This window comes from Pristiophorus japonicus, chromosome 5, assembly GCF_044704955.1.
Source record: "Pristiophorus japonicus isolate sPriJap1 chromosome 5, sPriJap1.hap1, whole genome shotgun sequence".
Classification (NCBI taxonomy): Eukaryota; Metazoa; Chordata; class Chondrichthyes; family Pristiophoridae; genus Pristiophorus; species Pristiophorus japonicus.
Window position 1 is genome coordinate 127,623,517 of NC_091981.1, and position 17,098 is coordinate 127,640,614.

General features: G+C 43.3%; 1 protein-coding gene across 8 annotated transcripts in view; it reads right to left on the minus strand.

The window, feature by feature from the left end:
* The window catches only part of stk31 (serine/threonine kinase 31), a 187,929-nt gene that overhangs the window by 66,675 nt on the left and 104,156 nt on the right, over positions 1–17,098 (minus strand). For all 8 annotated transcript variants that reach the window (XM_070880935.1, XM_070880934.1, XM_070880941.1 and 5 more), the window contains 6 exons: positions 13,268–13,447; positions 11,379–11,495; positions 9,858–9,977; positions 8,849–8,980; positions 4,885–4,986; positions 3,224–3,304 (listed from right to left, as the gene is read on the minus strand). In XM_070880935.1, coding sequence (XP_070737036.1) covers positions 3,224–3,304; positions 4,885–4,986; positions 8,849–8,980; positions 9,858–9,977; positions 11,379–11,495; positions 13,268–13,447 — 732 coding nt within the window. The remainder of the gene's footprint in view (positions 1–3,223; positions 3,305–4,884; positions 4,987–8,848; positions 8,981–9,857; positions 9,978–11,378; positions 11,496–13,267; positions 13,448–17,098) is intronic.

The window sequence follows — 17,098 nt, forward strand, 5'->3', positions numbered from 1 at the left end:
TATTCAATGGAATTGCAATTGTAAATGTAACCAACTGTATATGTCCCACCCAGCAGAAAGACATCCTCTCTAAAAAGTTGCATTTTCAGCTTTGCAGAGGAAGGTGGCACATAATAAAAGGGAAAGAACTCAAACAGGAGGAGGCCCGGCAAATCTGCACCCACTGACACCCTTGGAAGAGAGGGTCGCTGCTTTGATGGGTCCTGCCTGGAAAAAAGCAATCAGTACTGCACGAGCTGGGCCCACACTCGAAGGAGAGGGTAAGTCCTGCAAATTCATCGTGGCCCTACAAATCAGCCTGTTGCCTGGCCTGCGATGTGTGAGCCTACTCATACCACCCACCCTGCCCCCTCCTCTGCTGCTAACCATTTGACTGTTATGTAATCTTTTGCAGAACTTGAGGCCAACCCCGACAATGCAGATGATGATTCAGACGAGGATGAGCCTGAAGAGAACATCTTCCAATCCAACCCTCCAGACCAAGAACATGGGGGTGAGGGGGAGGAGCTGGATGAAGCTCCCACTGTTGTACTGACTTTGGAGGAGGTGCCGCTCATGGAGGTGACAGCCCCTTCCGTGACTCGTGGTTTGAGTGTTGGTGGGACATTCCATGGTTTCACACCTTCTGAGATTGCAGGTCCCAGTGGTGGGTGCAGCGAGGCACACCCAGAGCCCCACCGTCCCAAGCTACAGGTCCCAGTGTTGGGGTGCAAGCTACAACCGTGGGGAGGAGGGTAAGGAGAGCTCGACCGCACTCTCCTGAGGTGTGGGATCTAACAGATGTGGTTCAGATGATGTCATTGAGTGCGGAGAGCATTGACCTTACCCGATCACTCCTGAACGCCATCAGTGGGGTGAGTGATGAGGTAGCGGGATTGTCGGGAGAAGTAACATCAATGGGAACCATATCCAGGACCATCAGTGAGGGGATAGTGGTCATGGGGGAAGAGAATGTCAGAGGGAGAGTGCAAACCACATCACTGACCATGAGGGGGGGAATGTTGCAGGTCGTTGAGACACTGTCAGGGCACATGAGGAACGGCATGTTGGAGCTAGCTGCTGCAATAAGGGAACACGCCAAGACCTCGTGTCCATTGACAGAATCGACTATCAGTCCCACTCCAATCCCCACACCAGTCTCTGAAGAGCCCAAAGCCGGGCCCTCCAGCTTGTTGCCTGACGCTGATGCCCCCACCCTCAAGAGATGCGCAGTACCCAAAATGTTAGAAAGAATAAGCTTGGTATCAAGCCCGGAAACACTGCACCACCGCCTGCGGGCAGGGTGATGGAATGTCCAAGACCAAGCGCAGCGGGCGGTCTTAGAATAAGGGGGAGAGGGGATGGGTGCAGCCTTTCTTTGCTGCTGTTATTATTACTATTGTAACTGTTCTCAAATTAAAAGTTTTTTTGTAAATTATGCAAAGTTACAAGTTTATAAGTGATCTTAAAGTTTGATACAAGAATATTTTTATTAAAGTTAAGTATATTGTAAACTTTTGAATAAAATATATTTTACATTAAAACTGAATCATGTTCCATTAACACAACACAACATTACAGAACAGCTCTAAACAGTAAACATATGTCCGGGTTACGCATAGGGGCGTCATGAGCCAGTTGGCGAGGCCGTTCCCTTTGTCTCACAGTGACCAGCTCTGCCCTTCTGGCTGCTTCTGCTGAAACATGGCAGATAGAACGCTGTGGCGTAGGATGAACGCATCATGGGTGTTTCCAGGGTATCTTGCATCGACTGACATGATACGATGCATGTCGTCACACATGAGCTGCACATTAATGGAGTGGAAGCCTTTTCTGTTCCTGTACATCTCTGAATCCTTAAAAAGGTGCTCACAAGGCGATGTGGGTACAATCAATGCAGCCCTGTACCTTTGGGAAGCCAGCAATCCTGGAGAAGCCCACAGCCCTGTCATGGATTGCTTGGGCGGTCATGGGGAACTTTATGAAGTCATTCCTACGTGCATACAGTGCAGCTGTGACCTGTCGAATGCAGACATGTGTTGCATGTTGAGAGATGGTGCACACATCCCAGTTGTAGCTTGAAATGATCCGAGGCATAGAATGAAAATGCAGCTGTAACCTTCACTTCAACTGACAAAGCAGTGCTCCTGATGCTTCTAGGTTGCAGGTCTGCTTTGACCAACTCACAGATCTCACTTACAACTTCTTTGCGGAAACGCAGCCTTCTGACACAGTCTGCATCAGTCAGGTGGAAATATACCAGAGGTGGGTAAGGCCTCCTGCCCAGCACCCTACGGGCTCTGATGTTCCTGATGCGATGAAATCAAATCAATTGTCTCCTACATAGCACCATGATGTAGAAGGCTCGCACAAGGTATGGCATTGTCAATATTGCCCCCCATACTTAAATTTAACCTTTGAAAGAAGCTCAAAACGGCAGGAAAGCAGGCAGCATAAGTTTGTAGTTGTATCTCTCCAGGTCTGTATGGATGGACCACACCCAAAGATCTTGTGACTTCTCCCCTCTCTGTCCCCCCCACACCCCCTTAATTGGAGTCTTGTGATTTCTCTCTCTCTCTCTCTCTCTCTCTCCCTCCCTCTCCCCGGACTCCAAGCCTTCTGATCGGCACCTCTTTCTCCTCTCCTCCCCTCCCCTTCACCAATTGGAGTCTTGTGACTTTTCGCTCTCACCCTCCCTCCCTTTCCCTCCTCGGGCTCCAAGCTTTACGATCAACACCTCGCTCGCTCGCTCCCTCTCCTCTCCTCTCCTCCCCTCCCCTCCCCCCACTCTTCTGAAATCCAACAAATTTATACTGCTACGTTGACGGGTAAAAAAAAAGTTGAACTTTATTATTGATTTTGACAGTGTTCTTGACTCTCTCCAAAATCTTCGATTTAAAAACAATGGCGTCTTTCAGTGCAGATTTGTGAATGTGCGCTGGTTTTCTCAACTCAGCAGAAGGTTTTTCGGGAATGGCCATATACGGCAACCGAAGAGAAAAAAATGTTGGCCAAACTATGAACAATTGCCTAGAAAAATCGTAACCAAGTCAGTTACGCCGGCGCAAATCGCAGGGGGAAACTTTGAAGAAAAAAAGCGCCAAAAAGACGACGCAAATGAACGGGGAAAATTGAGCCCATCGAAAATATTTTCCCAGGTAAAAAATGTTTTGGAGCAATCCAAAAGACTAAGAAATAAAATCTGAACCTTATGCCATCAAATAGACATGCTGAAACTAATTACCATGTACATCTTGATCGCTGCTTCAGGATAGAGGAGAGGTAGTTCAGGAAACCAATTCTGAACTACATTGCCAAGTCTGTCCTGTAAAGCAAAAACAGACCCGTTCATCCGGAAGACCTAACAAAATCAATGAAATGTTAAACACACTGGGGGGAATTGTAACCTGAACCAATAGGTGGGTTTGGAGCATGGGGTTAGTTAAATTGTTAAAAAAAAAAAATCGGAATCCTGACCTGGATCCACCTCCAACCGCCGAATTCCGGTTTTAACAGAGGCGGGAAAGGAGCGGGCAGCCAACCCGCTGTCAGGAGGCCAGACATCAATTTAAATATTACAGAAAGGCTGGAAGCCTCTTTAACCACAATTTTGTTTTTAACTCTAGCTGGTTGAGTTTTACACACTTCGTAAAACACGGCAGCTATAGCAAGGCAAGGACAGCTGCATCCAGGAGGCAAGTGCCTTTCCACTGACCTCGTTCAAAATGATCAACAATAAGCCTTCTTTCAGCTCGACGCCGTATAAATATAGCAGCCAGGAATAATGTACGACATAGTATAGCCCCATCTTTTAAAATGTCCTTAAAAACGAACTATAAACTCACGTAAAACTTCAGTATGAAAAACGCAGCCTTCTTCTCCTAATCCTGTTATGCACTGAACTTCTGCTCCGTTTTCAAGATGGTGCCGTTAATGCTGGGTGCGCCCTGGGTCCGACTGCTTTTTGCTGGCGGGTTCCCGGGCAGATGCTAAATCAGGCGACATGCTCGAAAGTTCTGCCTGGGGCACACCGTTGCACACCGATTGACGTCATCCAAACAGTGAAAACATCGGGCGGGCGCTAATTTTTAGCGTCGCAGCAAAACCGCTAGCAAGAGTTCCGCCCGAGCGCAAAATGTTGCGCTTCGTTTCGCACCAAATAAAACCATTTTTGCATCCCATCCAGGCACTAAACTGGTCGCAAACCCCTCAAATATCCAGCCCTAAAATCATTTATAAACAACCAGCTGTAGCTTTCCGCATGATCCAAACTGGTCGGGAATTTTGGCTAGAATTTTGCAGAAAGTAAAAACCTTATTGGTTTCAATATGTGTAGATATGTGTTCACAAATATGATTAATATGCGCATTTATCAGAGTATTCCTTCAAATTCACTTGGAAGAAAACCTTCACGTAACTGTGAAATAAAACTTTTATTTCCACAGCTCTTACCTTACACTGAAGCAGTGTCATTGCCAGATAGTTTATTCCAGCTTTTTTTCTTGACAGTTAGTTATTTAATTTTAAAACAAAAATGTTATAAACAGAATAGATGAAACAGAAACAGAAAATGGTGGTGAAAAATATCAGACTGGTCAGTTTCTGGGAAGAGAACAATCAAGTTGACATTTCAAGTGTGGACCCTTCATCAGAACTAATGAAGCTTCTGTTCACGCCACAAATGCTGACCGACCGACTGTTTTGGTTTGAAATTTCTAGCATCTGCAATTTTTTGCTTTTTGAGGACACCAAATATGCCCGATTTTTATTTTGACTCATGACACCAAGTTATGGCCTCTATCACAGAAATAAAAACTGTTTTACAGCCATTCAGTACCTCGTATAAAGAAACAATAAAACAGTCTCCCAAATACTTCAAAATAAACACAGGTTCAACATCCTTACATATTCTTTCTGCTCGCAGCAGATCTCTTCATAGATCTTATCTCGAAGTCTGTGTATTTCTTCCTTCATCTCCTGAATCTTTACTTCATCATAATTGCCCAACTACAAGAAGAAAATCGTGTATACACATTATGTGTCATCCTTACAGTTCAAAAATAACTAATTAATGTGCTACAGATCAAGTTCTAATTTATACATGTAACTTGACATCATATTTTCAGCATAGTACTTCCCTTCTCCACTATTAGAGCAGACTTAATTTGTATAGGATAAATCTACTGCGGCTCAAACAAAAGATGTGTCTTTTTTTTCTACATTATCCATGTAGAATGTTGAGGAAACATCATCATAGGCAGTCCCTCGAAGAGAGGATGACTTGCTTCCACGTCAAAAAGGGATGAGTTCATCACAGGTGTTTTAATGAAGGACCTAATATTCCAGGTTCTGAACTACATGTTGAAGGGTGGAAACAATATTGACATTTGCATCTTATGTTAATAATAATGTTAATATTAATATTAACATTAACAATATTGGCATCACGGAGACATGGCTCCAGGGTGACCAAGGCTGGGAACTCAACATCCAGGGGTATTCAACGTTTAGGAAGGATAGACAGAAAGGAAAAGGAGGCGGGGTGGCATTGCTGCTTAAAGAGGAAATTAATGCAATAGTAAGGAGGGACATTAGCTTGGATGATGTGGAATCGGTATGGGTGGAGCTGCGGAATACCAAGGGGCAGAAAACGCTAGTGGGAGTTGTGTACAGACCACCAAAAAGTAGTAGTAAGGTTGGGGACAGCATCAAACAAGAAATAAGGGATGCATGCAATAAAGGTACAGCAGTTATCATGGGTGACTTTAATCTACATATTGATTGGGCTAACCAAACTGGTAGCAATGCGGTGGAGGAAGATTTCCTGGAGTGGTTTTCTAGGCCAATATGTCAAGGAACCAACCAGGGAGCTGGCCATCCTAGACTGGGTGATGTGAAATGAGAAAGGACTAATTAGCAATCTTGTTGTGCGAGACCCCTTGGGAAAGAGTGACCATAATATGGTAGAATTCTTTATTAGGATGGAGAGTGACACAGTTAATTCAGAAACTAGGGTCCTGAACTTAAGGAAAGGTAACTTCGATGGTTTAAGGCGTAAATTGGCTAGAGTCGACTGGCAAATGATACTTAAAGGGTTGACGGTGGATAGGCAATGGCAGACATTTAAAAGATCACATGGATGAAATTCAGCAATTTTACATCCCTGTCTGGAGTAAAAATAAAACGGAGAAGGTGGCTCAACCGTGGCTAACAAGGGAAATTAAGGATAGTGTTAAATCCAAGGAAGAGGCATATAAATTGGCCAGAAAAAGCAGCAAATCTGAGAACTGGGAGAAATTTAGAATTCAGCAGAGGAGGACAAAGGGTTTAATTAAGAGGGGGAAAATAGAGTACGAGAAGCAGCTTGCCGGAAACATAAAAACTGACTGCAAAAGCTTCTATAGATATGTGAAGAGAAAAAGATTAGTGAAGACAACATAGGTCCCTTGCAGTCAGATTCAGGTGAATTTATAATGGGGAACAAAGAAATGGCAGACCAATTGAACAAATACTTTGGTTCTGCCTTCACGAAGGAAGACACAAATAACCTTCCGAAAGTACTGGAGGACTGAGGATATCCTGATTAGGCGGGAAATTGTGTTAGGGAAATTGATGGGATTGAAGACCGATAAATCACCGGGGCCTGATAGTCTGCATCCCAGAGTATTTAAGGAAGTGGCCCTAGAAATAGTGGATGCATTGGTGATCATTTTCCAACAGTCAATCGACTCTGGATCAGTTCCTATGGACTGGAGAGTAGCTAATGTAACACCACTTTTTAAAAAGGGAGGGAGAGAGAAAGCGGGTAATTATAGACCAGTTAGCCTGACATCAGTGGTGGGGAAAATGTTGGAATCAATTATTAAGGATGAAATAGCAGCATATTTGGAAAGCAGTGACAGGTTCGGCCCAAATCAGCATGGATTTATGAAAGGGAAATCATGCTTGACAAATCTTCTGGAATTTTTTTTGAGGATGTAACTAGTAGAGTGGACAAGGGAGAACCAGTGGATGTGGTGTATCTGGACTTTCAAAAGGCTTTTGACAAGGTCCCACACAAGAGATTGGTGTGCAAAATCAAAGTACATGGTATTGGGGGTAATATACTGATGTGGATAGAGAACTGGTTGGCAGACAGGAAGCAGAGAGTCGGGGGTAAACGGGTCCTTTTCAGAATGGCAGGCAGTGACTAGTGGAGCACCGCAGGGCTCAAGTGCTGGGACCCCAGCTCTTTACAATATACATCAATGATTTGGATGAAGGAATTGAGCATAATATCTCCAAGTTTGCAGATGACACTAAAGTGGGTGGCGGTGTGAGCTGTGATGGGGACGCTGAGAGGCTTCAGGATGACTTGGACAGGTTAGGTGAGTGGGCAAATGCATGGCAGATGCAGTATAATGTGGATAAATGTGAGGTTATCCACTTTGGGGGCAAAAACGCGAAGACAGCATATTATCTGAATGGTGGCGGATTAGGAAAAGGGGAGGTGCAACGAGACCTGGGTGCCATTGATCATCAGTCATTGAAAGTTGGCATATAGGTACAGCAAGTGGTAAAAAAGGCAAATGGTATGTTGGCCTTCATAGCTAGAGGATTTGAGTATAGAAGCAGGGAGGTCTTACTGCAGCTGTACAGGGCCTTGGTGAGGCCTCACCTGGAATATTGTGTTCAGTTTTGGTCGTCTAATCTGAGGAAGGACGTTCTTGCTATTGAGGGAGTGCAGCGAAGGTTCACCAAACTGATTCCCGGGATGGCGGACTGACATATGAGGAGAGACTGGATCAACTGGGCCTTTATACATTGGAGTTTAAAAGGATGAGAGGAGATCTGATAGAAACATACAAGATTCTGGGACGGGACAGGTTAGATGCGGGTAGATTGTTCCCGATGTTGGGGAAGTCCAGAACCAGAGGACACAGTCTTAGGATAAAGGGTAGGCCATTTAGGACTGAGATGAGGAGAAACGTCTTCACTCAGAGTTGTTAACCTGTGGAATTCCCTGCCGCAGAGAGTTGTTGATGCCAGTTCATTGGACATATTCAAGAGGGAGTTAGATATGGCCCTTATGGCTAAAGGGATCAAGGGGTATGGAGAGAAAGCAGGAAAGGGGTACTGATGGAATGATCAGCCATGATCTTATCGAATGGTGGTGCAGGCTCGAAGGGCCGAATGGCCTACTCCTGCACCTATTTTCTATGTTTCTATGTATTTATAGCTGGTTTATTTACTGCACCAAATTCAGACCTTCAAACTCTGCTTTTATCAAGGAAGGAGGATTGATTATACTATGCAACACACAAAGGGAGACTTAGCTGCAATTTGGCAGCAGAATAATCCATGATTTCACTATAATCTTGAAATCAATTGCATTCTGAAATTTATCTCAGCAGATGCTCTGGCCAATTAGACCTTACTTCCTTTCTTATATCTATTCCCCAAGTGTGGCTCCTGACTTGAATTGAAGGTATTTTCTGTACCTTGCACAGTGCAGCTGGAGGCTAATTGTCTCAATCAACATCACTAAAAAAAGATTGTGTGGTCATTGTCACATTGCTGTTTCTGGGATCGTGCTGTGCACAGATTGGCTGCTGCACTTCCTACATTACGACAGTAACTACACTTCAAAAGTACTTCATTGTATGTAAAGTGTTTTGGGACGTCCTTGGGTTATAAAAGGCGCTACACAAATGCATGTCTTTTTTTCGTGGGTGCTCAGGCCAATTAAGGCTAGAATGCAATTGTTATCGGTTTTTCTTTTAAATATAAAAGTAGAACATAGAATTTTGCATGTGAGCCATTCAAAATGTGACAGACGTGGATATATACTAGATGCGACATTACACAAGTACTCAGAATTTTTACTTACATCTTCCAGATTGTTCTTTTCAACTAGTTTCCACCTCAATTGAGCTTTAAGATTCTTGACTGATCTTTTGATTGACAATAAATCTCCAACATTGGGATAAGTATTAAGCCATTGTCCAACATGCTCCTTAAACTACAAAAGGTGGAGGGCAAAGGGAAATAAATAAAACAGGAACTCACTATTTCAATTCCAAAATATCAAAAATGAAGCCAGTACATTTTCTAATGAACATAACTTGAAAATTGAAACAAACATGAGCAATAGTAAAAGTACAAGTCACTGGTCTACACTGAAATGTTTATTCGGAATTAAACATGTCAGGATTATTCCAGTATGACTAATTTAAGGCTCTATTGGAATGTTATCCATTAGAGTGGTCAGATAATAAGAATCATCCACAATTAGCACATCTGTTTAGAAAACCCTATACAGTACTGTCACAATAGAAACATGCATGAAATCAACTGTTATTTACTGAGTGTGCACCAATAGCAACATTAACAGCATGCAAAATGAACAATTGAACATATTACTCTTGCTTTCATGTTATCAAGGAGTCCATATAAACAAAGAGTAACTATTTGTACTATCCTTTTTCCGTCCTTCTGCGCCTGCGTCCTCTGGACTCCGCCCCCGAGGCCTCCCGCCTGAAACCGGAAGTGGGGCCCCAAACTAGAAATGGAGAGACTGGGGAAGCGGGAGAGGAAATTCAGGGAAGACGAAACACGTTCTTCCAACCCCCTTTACACCCACACCCAATAGGTCATGTGATACTGGAGAGCCAGAGAAAAAGCGGCCATTTTGGCAGTACAAATAAACGCGTCCATAAACAAAACACAAAGCATTCTAAGTGAAACACATTTGCGTACTGAGAAGTAGGAAAGGAGGAAAAATAGAATTTTTTATATAAATTAAGTTTTAATGGAATTATTGCCAGGTTGGAACTACGATGAATGGATTTACAAAAAAAAAGATGGATGTCGGGTTAAGCGTACAACAATAAAGTTACCTGAACACTGGCTACATATTTATTTTGTACAACCAAAAGGAGGTCCTGCTCCTCATTGATCTTCTGCATCACTTTGTTGAAAGCACCATGGATTATCTTCATATCAGCTTCACCTTTTGGCTTCAAGAAGGGCAAGTTAAATTGTATATTATGAATTTACCATATCATGATCAAATCCCCTTTCCTCCCCCAAAAAATCTAAATTCGTACATTTATTTATACACATAATGGATTCAGATATTAGCTAGTAGTCAGTTATAAAAGAATATTAAACATTTGCGCTAAAGGAGGAATTGGATTGCAGTGAGTTAGTGAGCCTCTGGAATTCCTGCATCAATTCAGCTCCAACTTGCGGGATGATAGTCTCCATTCCAAATGGTATTAAGGATCCTAAATTAAATGAGATTGGACACTTGGGTCCTAGCGGGTGTAGATTCCACAGGACAAAAATACCCATAATTAAGCACAAACCAGGAATCACACTGAGACAGGTCACAACAGTGGTGGGTGTGACTGGGGCAAAACTACTCTGGGGTTGAAATTGCCCTGTTTTGCAACGCCAGTTTCTGTCTGGAGGGGGGGGGGGGGTAGAGGGGGGCCGTGCGCTACCGGTTCCCGCAAAATTGCATGGGAGTTAGCCGAGGCACTGCCACGGTAGTGCTGCGTCCTGCCGGTAGCACTCCAGGCCGACACCGACCCTTTTGCGCCCCACGGCGGACATTGTACTGCGCCCCTTGAGGCTGCTGCGAGCAGTGTCAATGCCAGCTGCGTGGGTCGCAAACAGGGCTGACATCCGCTCACGGGTCGGAAGTTAAATGGGAGGTCGGTAGCACCCTGCGCTGCCATCTTACCTGTTTGGCCGACTCACCGATCAGCCCAACGACTTCTTTTGCGTGATTCGGGCTGCCATCGTGCAGCCCGGGACTCAGTTTTGGGTGCCGGGCTGTGGTCTCAGCACCAGCCCGCCCTGGTGGCCTAGAGGAGGCCATCAGAGGCTGTGGAGTGTGCAGCGGCCTTCCCCTTTAACCGAAGGGGAGGTGCGTTGAGCCACGTCAGCGCTACGCGTAGCAACTGCGAAGCGCTGACCACGCACCCCAGTATCACTCTGAAATCCACCCCAAGAGGATGTGGAGTGCGTGAGATTGCACTCCACTTCCTCCGAGGGCTGGTAAGAATTTTGCGGCCTGAGCGGAACTGCCCCCAATTGGGGCACTGGGGAATTTCTGCTCCTCTGAATGTAAATTGAGCACAATGCTAGGACCACATATAAACAGTTTAAAATTATGCCTAATCAGGAGTAACTGATATCATTACAAAGTGCAAAAAATTTCCCAGTCCCAGCACAAAAATTAGTTTGTTAGCATGCTAATCAAAAATATTAAATTAAAAAGGGACTTTTGTTGGAAATAGAAATGAGTTACAAAAGAAAATCTACGCTTAAAAAAAACTAAAAGGGAGTTCAGGAAAAGTAAATGTAAGAAACTTAAATTTAGCAAACTATAACACTGGATGAACACTTACTGTGGTTGAAATTTCAAGTTCTGTGCATACATCGTATTCAGCTTGATCCAGCAGAACATCAACACTTGTGACGATCTCCATCGAGGACAATGGAGTACTGGAAGTCAGGTCAAAAAACTTGAAAAAAGACAAAAGTTATCTGATTGCTTGAACATGAATTGGTCTAACAAGAAGCTTTAAAATAATCAACCAATGAAAAAAACATCAGGCACAGTATATCTCAAAATATGCAAATTAGATACAAATCATCCACTGAATTTCTATATAGTAGTTGAGATATGTGGAAAGAATTGCTGGTATTTCCACAATTCTAATTACTGCACTTCTATTGAATGGTTTAGCAAAATAGAATATTGAATTTCTTGTTGTAAAGTACATCCATTTCACATGCCCAGGCTTTCCAAAGTGGATACATTGCATGTACTTACTGGTAGTTCCGATAAATTAAAGCACCAGTGCTTGATGAAAGAATCTTTCTCTTTCAAAATGTACATATCTGAATGACTGACAGCTAAGCATTTGGCCAGTGTATCAATGTAGAAATTAGAAAAATTGAGAAATAAGAAACTATAGAAATAAAATAACACACAGAATTGCATGGGAAAAAGAAAAACATGGAGCAGTGGCCAAAAGAAAAACCAGGCGTGCAAGAGACAGGAAAAAGAAAATGAGTGAGTAAACAGTAGAGAAACCAAAGAGGAGTAGGTGTGAGAAAAAAATAATAGAGAAAGAGGAAGAGAATAAAGCAAACCAAAGAAAAAACAGGTGTGGAAAAGAGAATGACACACACATATGGAGAGAGAGAGAGAGAGAGAGAGAGAGAGAGATACAGAAAGAGACAGAGTGAAAAATGGACAGATAGAGAGGGAGAAGAGAACAAAGAAAAGTAACGAATGAACATATTGCATAGCAGTGTGTCCTGTTGGCTGCAGTTCCTCCAACAATTGCTGGTTGGAGAAGGAATAATGGAACATTTTTTACAGCAAGATATATTTTAAAGTCGGCTCTCTCTAATTCTACTGTAGGCAGAGGTCATGGTAGTTAGCCACTACACTTTTCCCACTTTTCTTCTAGAAGTGTATGGTAAAAGTCTTTCTCCCACAACCTTTGTAAGCTTTCAATGTTATCTGCATCATGGAGGCAAATATAAAGTAGAAGGAGAAGATATTCCTCTGTGGCTATTCCAGGCAAAAGAAGCTTAGGTCAAGAAGCCATCGTCAATACTGGCTCTTGGGGTAGAATGGTGGGAGTTACAGATTTAGCTGTCTGAAAATCATGACCTGGGCTTGATGGTGTATCTTGCCCACTTGAGTGATGCCATTGTCAATCCAAATCTTGAATCTGCTTGTCTCAAAAGAGGTTGCTGTTGCACCACAGAGTGAAAGATTGGCCTGACATGCCTAATGGTATGCAGTGAAGATATTTAAGGGTGAGTGTGCTACAAAGCCTAGAGAAGAAAAAACACTTTTCTTCAAACTCCTAAAGCAGGAAGGCAGGACTAATCAGCTACAAAAATGCTAGCTTTAGAAAAAAAAACATGTTCCCCCCCCAAATTTATGAAATTTCCATGCTATGCGTTTTTCCCAGCCAAGAGCAGGTTGGAAATGTATTCCTCGGCTTACATCAATTCTGCAACAGGCCATAGGTTCTGCCAAACAGTGGGCCTGAAGTTATTTTCCTTTTATCTCTCTCTGTAGGGAGCACCTACCCACGGCTTGGACATCTACCCGCAACTGTATAACAAATCAAAACACACACAATGTACAAACCCACATCCTAACAATCTGTGGTACAATGCTTTGTGGATCCACACCATTTACAAAACGCTAAATTTAAAATGCAAGTATACAAAATTGTAATCACTGTGAAGAAGTTAACTAGATGTTTACCTTCATAGCTTTATCGAACCACTCAGACAGCACTCGCAGAGAATTGGCCGTTCTATGCTTAACATTATTGAATTCCTGAAGTTTATTATTTCTCCACTCAAAAAACTGATCAAGCACGTCATACGAATTGTGCTCCACCTCATATGGGCCATAAGCAGCATCCAGTGAACAAGCTAAAGACTAAAGATATATGAATTAATGAATTATCACCTTATGGTTTTGTTCAATTTGCTTCACTGCATTATTTTTATTTATAACAGAATGCTGCACATGAGAATTTACTGACTGCAATCACCTGGAAGCAAGTATCAGATTTATACTATCAAATGGGACTTAGAATGAAATGTATTCTGAGGCAGTTTACAGACGATGGGGCAATTTTAACTTCCAGCAATAATATAAAACAAGCAATATTGGATTGGCCACCTCTTTATAATCCCCACCAAATTTTCCTTGCCATTGAAGTCAATGGAAAGGAAAACTGGAGTGAGGTGTATAACGGGAGGCCTATCCGAAATTTCCCATTTTACACTTTTACAAAAGTTAAAATTACCCTGTATACAAGTCCACACTGAGTTAGTGTAAATTCTGAAAAGAAAAACTGCAACCTTGTTTTGGGTAAAATGTACAATAATTACTCACTTCACTATCTCAGCTGAAGCAGCTTAATTTTTTTTATCCAGTGTAAACTCTATCCAATGCACACTGAATGCTTTGCATTTTGTGCATTTTGGTATCAGTTTCTTAGGCCCCAAGTTTCCCCAACCCCTTTTTCCAGCGCACTTACCCGTGGTGCGCCAACTTTCGACTCCAAAAACGATGCCGAAAATGTAGCTGTTGATTCTCCCCGCTCCGTGGACCATCCTAGGGTCTGGCATGGCGTGGCAATCACAGTGCGGGGCAGAGCTACAGCCCTGCGCCGAAAACAGTGCCGGCAGCTGTGCGCACGTGCAGCAGCTCCTCGCCTTCCCAGCGCATCCCGATGCTCGCCACCCCTATCCCTGGCTAAAGGGATGTCCCGATGTTCACCGCCCCTATCCTGGGCCAACCACTGCCTTCCCACGCTCACTTAGACTCCAGTTCATTGTTGTAGCCTCTCGCACCCCCATTGCCTGCATCCTCTGCTGCCAGTGCTGCCCCTCCCGTTCAGTTGGCGGAGTGTGTGCCGAGGGAACTTTGCCAGGGAGCCTGGGGGAGCAGGAGCAGGAGGAGGAGGAGCACGAGAGAAAATGGCCTGTTTTCTCATCATAGGCAATGCATAAAACTAGACAAGTGCACATTTTTGCATTCTCTCGCTCCATAATTTTCCTTCTTATTAGAAAAGTTGTCCCAAGACTGTCTGCTGATAAGAGCAGTAATTTTTTTTACCCAGTGTAAACTCTATCCAATGCACACTGAATGCTTTGCATGTTGTGCATTTTGGTGTCAGTTTCTTAGGCCCCAAGTTTCCCCATGGTGCAGTCAGCACCATCAAAATTCAACTTCTGATAAAAATGATATTTTATGAAGCTTTATACAAGGGAATGTGTAAATTATGCAAAAGTTACAGTACAAGATCTTTATTAGTTGTTGGGAAGGTGTTTAGTGCTTTGCAACGTGGTCTGTGCTTCCCTTCTTCCCCCCGCCCCCCCACCATCTCTGTCTACCTGCGCTGATTTCTTAACTCTCCGTAAAGGTTTCTTGTGCGGACACAAGTGGCCACATACGCTGGCCTAAGTTAGTTTGAAGGAACTATTAGCTGGCCAAACTGGCTTAAATAGCCAAAACAGGTGCAGGTGGCTGGTAACGCCCCCTTTTGAACAAAACTAAACTAAACAAATCCTAACTAACTCACTTACACTGGAGCAAATTAAATGTGCAGTAGTGCGACTTTTAAGATATTCCAGAAAAATCAAGTTGCTCCAAAAACAACAAAGCAACGCCTGGAGAAACTTGGGGCCTTAATTCTTAAAATTGATGATAACAGGGAGCAACCATTTTGCTTTAGTAGGAGTCTTACGTAAACATATTCTTGGGAATCTGTACAGAGTTAAATAGAATTTGTTAAATCAGAAATGAATAATTTTATTGATATTGAAGCTTGTAAATTAGAGACATCTAAAAGGACTTGCATCAGGAGTCTTTTATTTGCATGTATCTTTATTTTCAAAATGGTGATTGTATGTATAGTAAATCGGATGAGCCAAATATTCCAGGATTGGCTGTACTTGGTGCAGTGTTCCTTTTTTTTAACCCTCACCTGGGATCGTGTATAATTCTGGAGCTCTGCCAGCAGGATGTGATTTCAGTTGATATTCTGATTGTTGTTCCTAGTTCATTTTCCAACAAGAGAGTATAATCCTGATCCTGGGAGCCTGCACAGGGCAAGGTGGCTGCTGTAGGGTCAGAATGCCTGGTAGATCCCAGCCAAATTGGGGGGGGGGGGGCGAAATTAACAGCCTGCAGACCCCTGTTTGGGCCTCCCTCCCTCCATAAAAACATAAGAAATAGGAACAGGAGTTGGCCATTTGGCTCTTCGAGCCTGCTCCGCCATTCAATAAGATCATGGGCTCAGCTTCACTTCCCTGCCCGTTCCCCATAACCATTTACTCCCTTAATCGCTCAAAAATCTGTCCTTCTCTGCCTTAAATATATTCAGTGACCCAGCCTCCACAGATTTACAACACTCAGAAGAAATTCCTCCTCATCTCAGTTTTAAATGGGCGACCCCTTATTCTAAAACCATGCACCATTCGAGCGGGAGTCCGAAACTTGAGCCCCATATACCTGCATTTGCCCATATCCCTTAATACCTTTGCTTCACAAAAAGCTATCAATCTCATTCAAAACTAACAACTGACCTCGCATCAATTGCCATTTGCAGAATTGTGCGCCAAAATTCTACCACCCTTTGTGTGTAGAAATGGTTTCTAATTTCACCCCTGAAAGACCTGGTTCTAACTTTTAGACGATGCTCCCTAGTCTTAGAATCCCCAACCAGTCGAAATGGTTTCTCTGTTTCTATCTACCCTATCTGTTCCCCTTAATATCCTTGAAAACTTCGATCAGATCACCCCTTAACCTTCTAAATTCTAGGGAATAGAACCCAAATTTATGGATTCGCTCCTCGTAACTTAACCCTTGAAGTCCAGGTATCATTGTGGCAAACCTACGCTGCGTTCCCTCCAAAGCCAACATTTCCATCCTAAGATGTGTTGCCCAGATCTGCTTACAATGCTCCAGATGTGGTATAGCCAGGGTTTTGTACAACTGCAGCATAACACAAGAAATAGCAGGAGTAGGCCATTTGACCCCTCGAGCCTGCTCCGCCATTTAATAAGATCATAGCTGATCATGACTCAGTTCCATTTCCCTGCCTTTATTCCCTTATCGCTCAAAAATCTGTCCATTTCCACCTGAAATATATTCAATGACCCAGCCTCCACAGCTCTCTGGGGCAGTGAATTCCACAGATTTACAACCCTGAGAGAAAAAATTTCTCCTCATCTCAGTTTTAAATGGGCAGTCCCTTATTCTGAGACTATGCCCCCTAGTTTTAGTTTCCCCTACGAGTGGAAATATCCTCTCTGCATCCAACTTGTCGAGCCCTCTCATTATATTATGTTTCGATAAGATCACCTCTCATTCTTCTGAACTCCAATGAGTATAGTCCCAACCTACCCTCATAAGTCAACCCCTTCATCTCCGGAATCAACCTAGTGAACCTTCTCTGAACAGCCTCTAATGCAAATATATCCTTCTTTAAATATGGAGGCCCAAAACTGCACGCAGAATTCCAGGTGTGGCCTCACCAATAATCAGTATAACTGTAGCAAGACTTCCCTGCTTTTA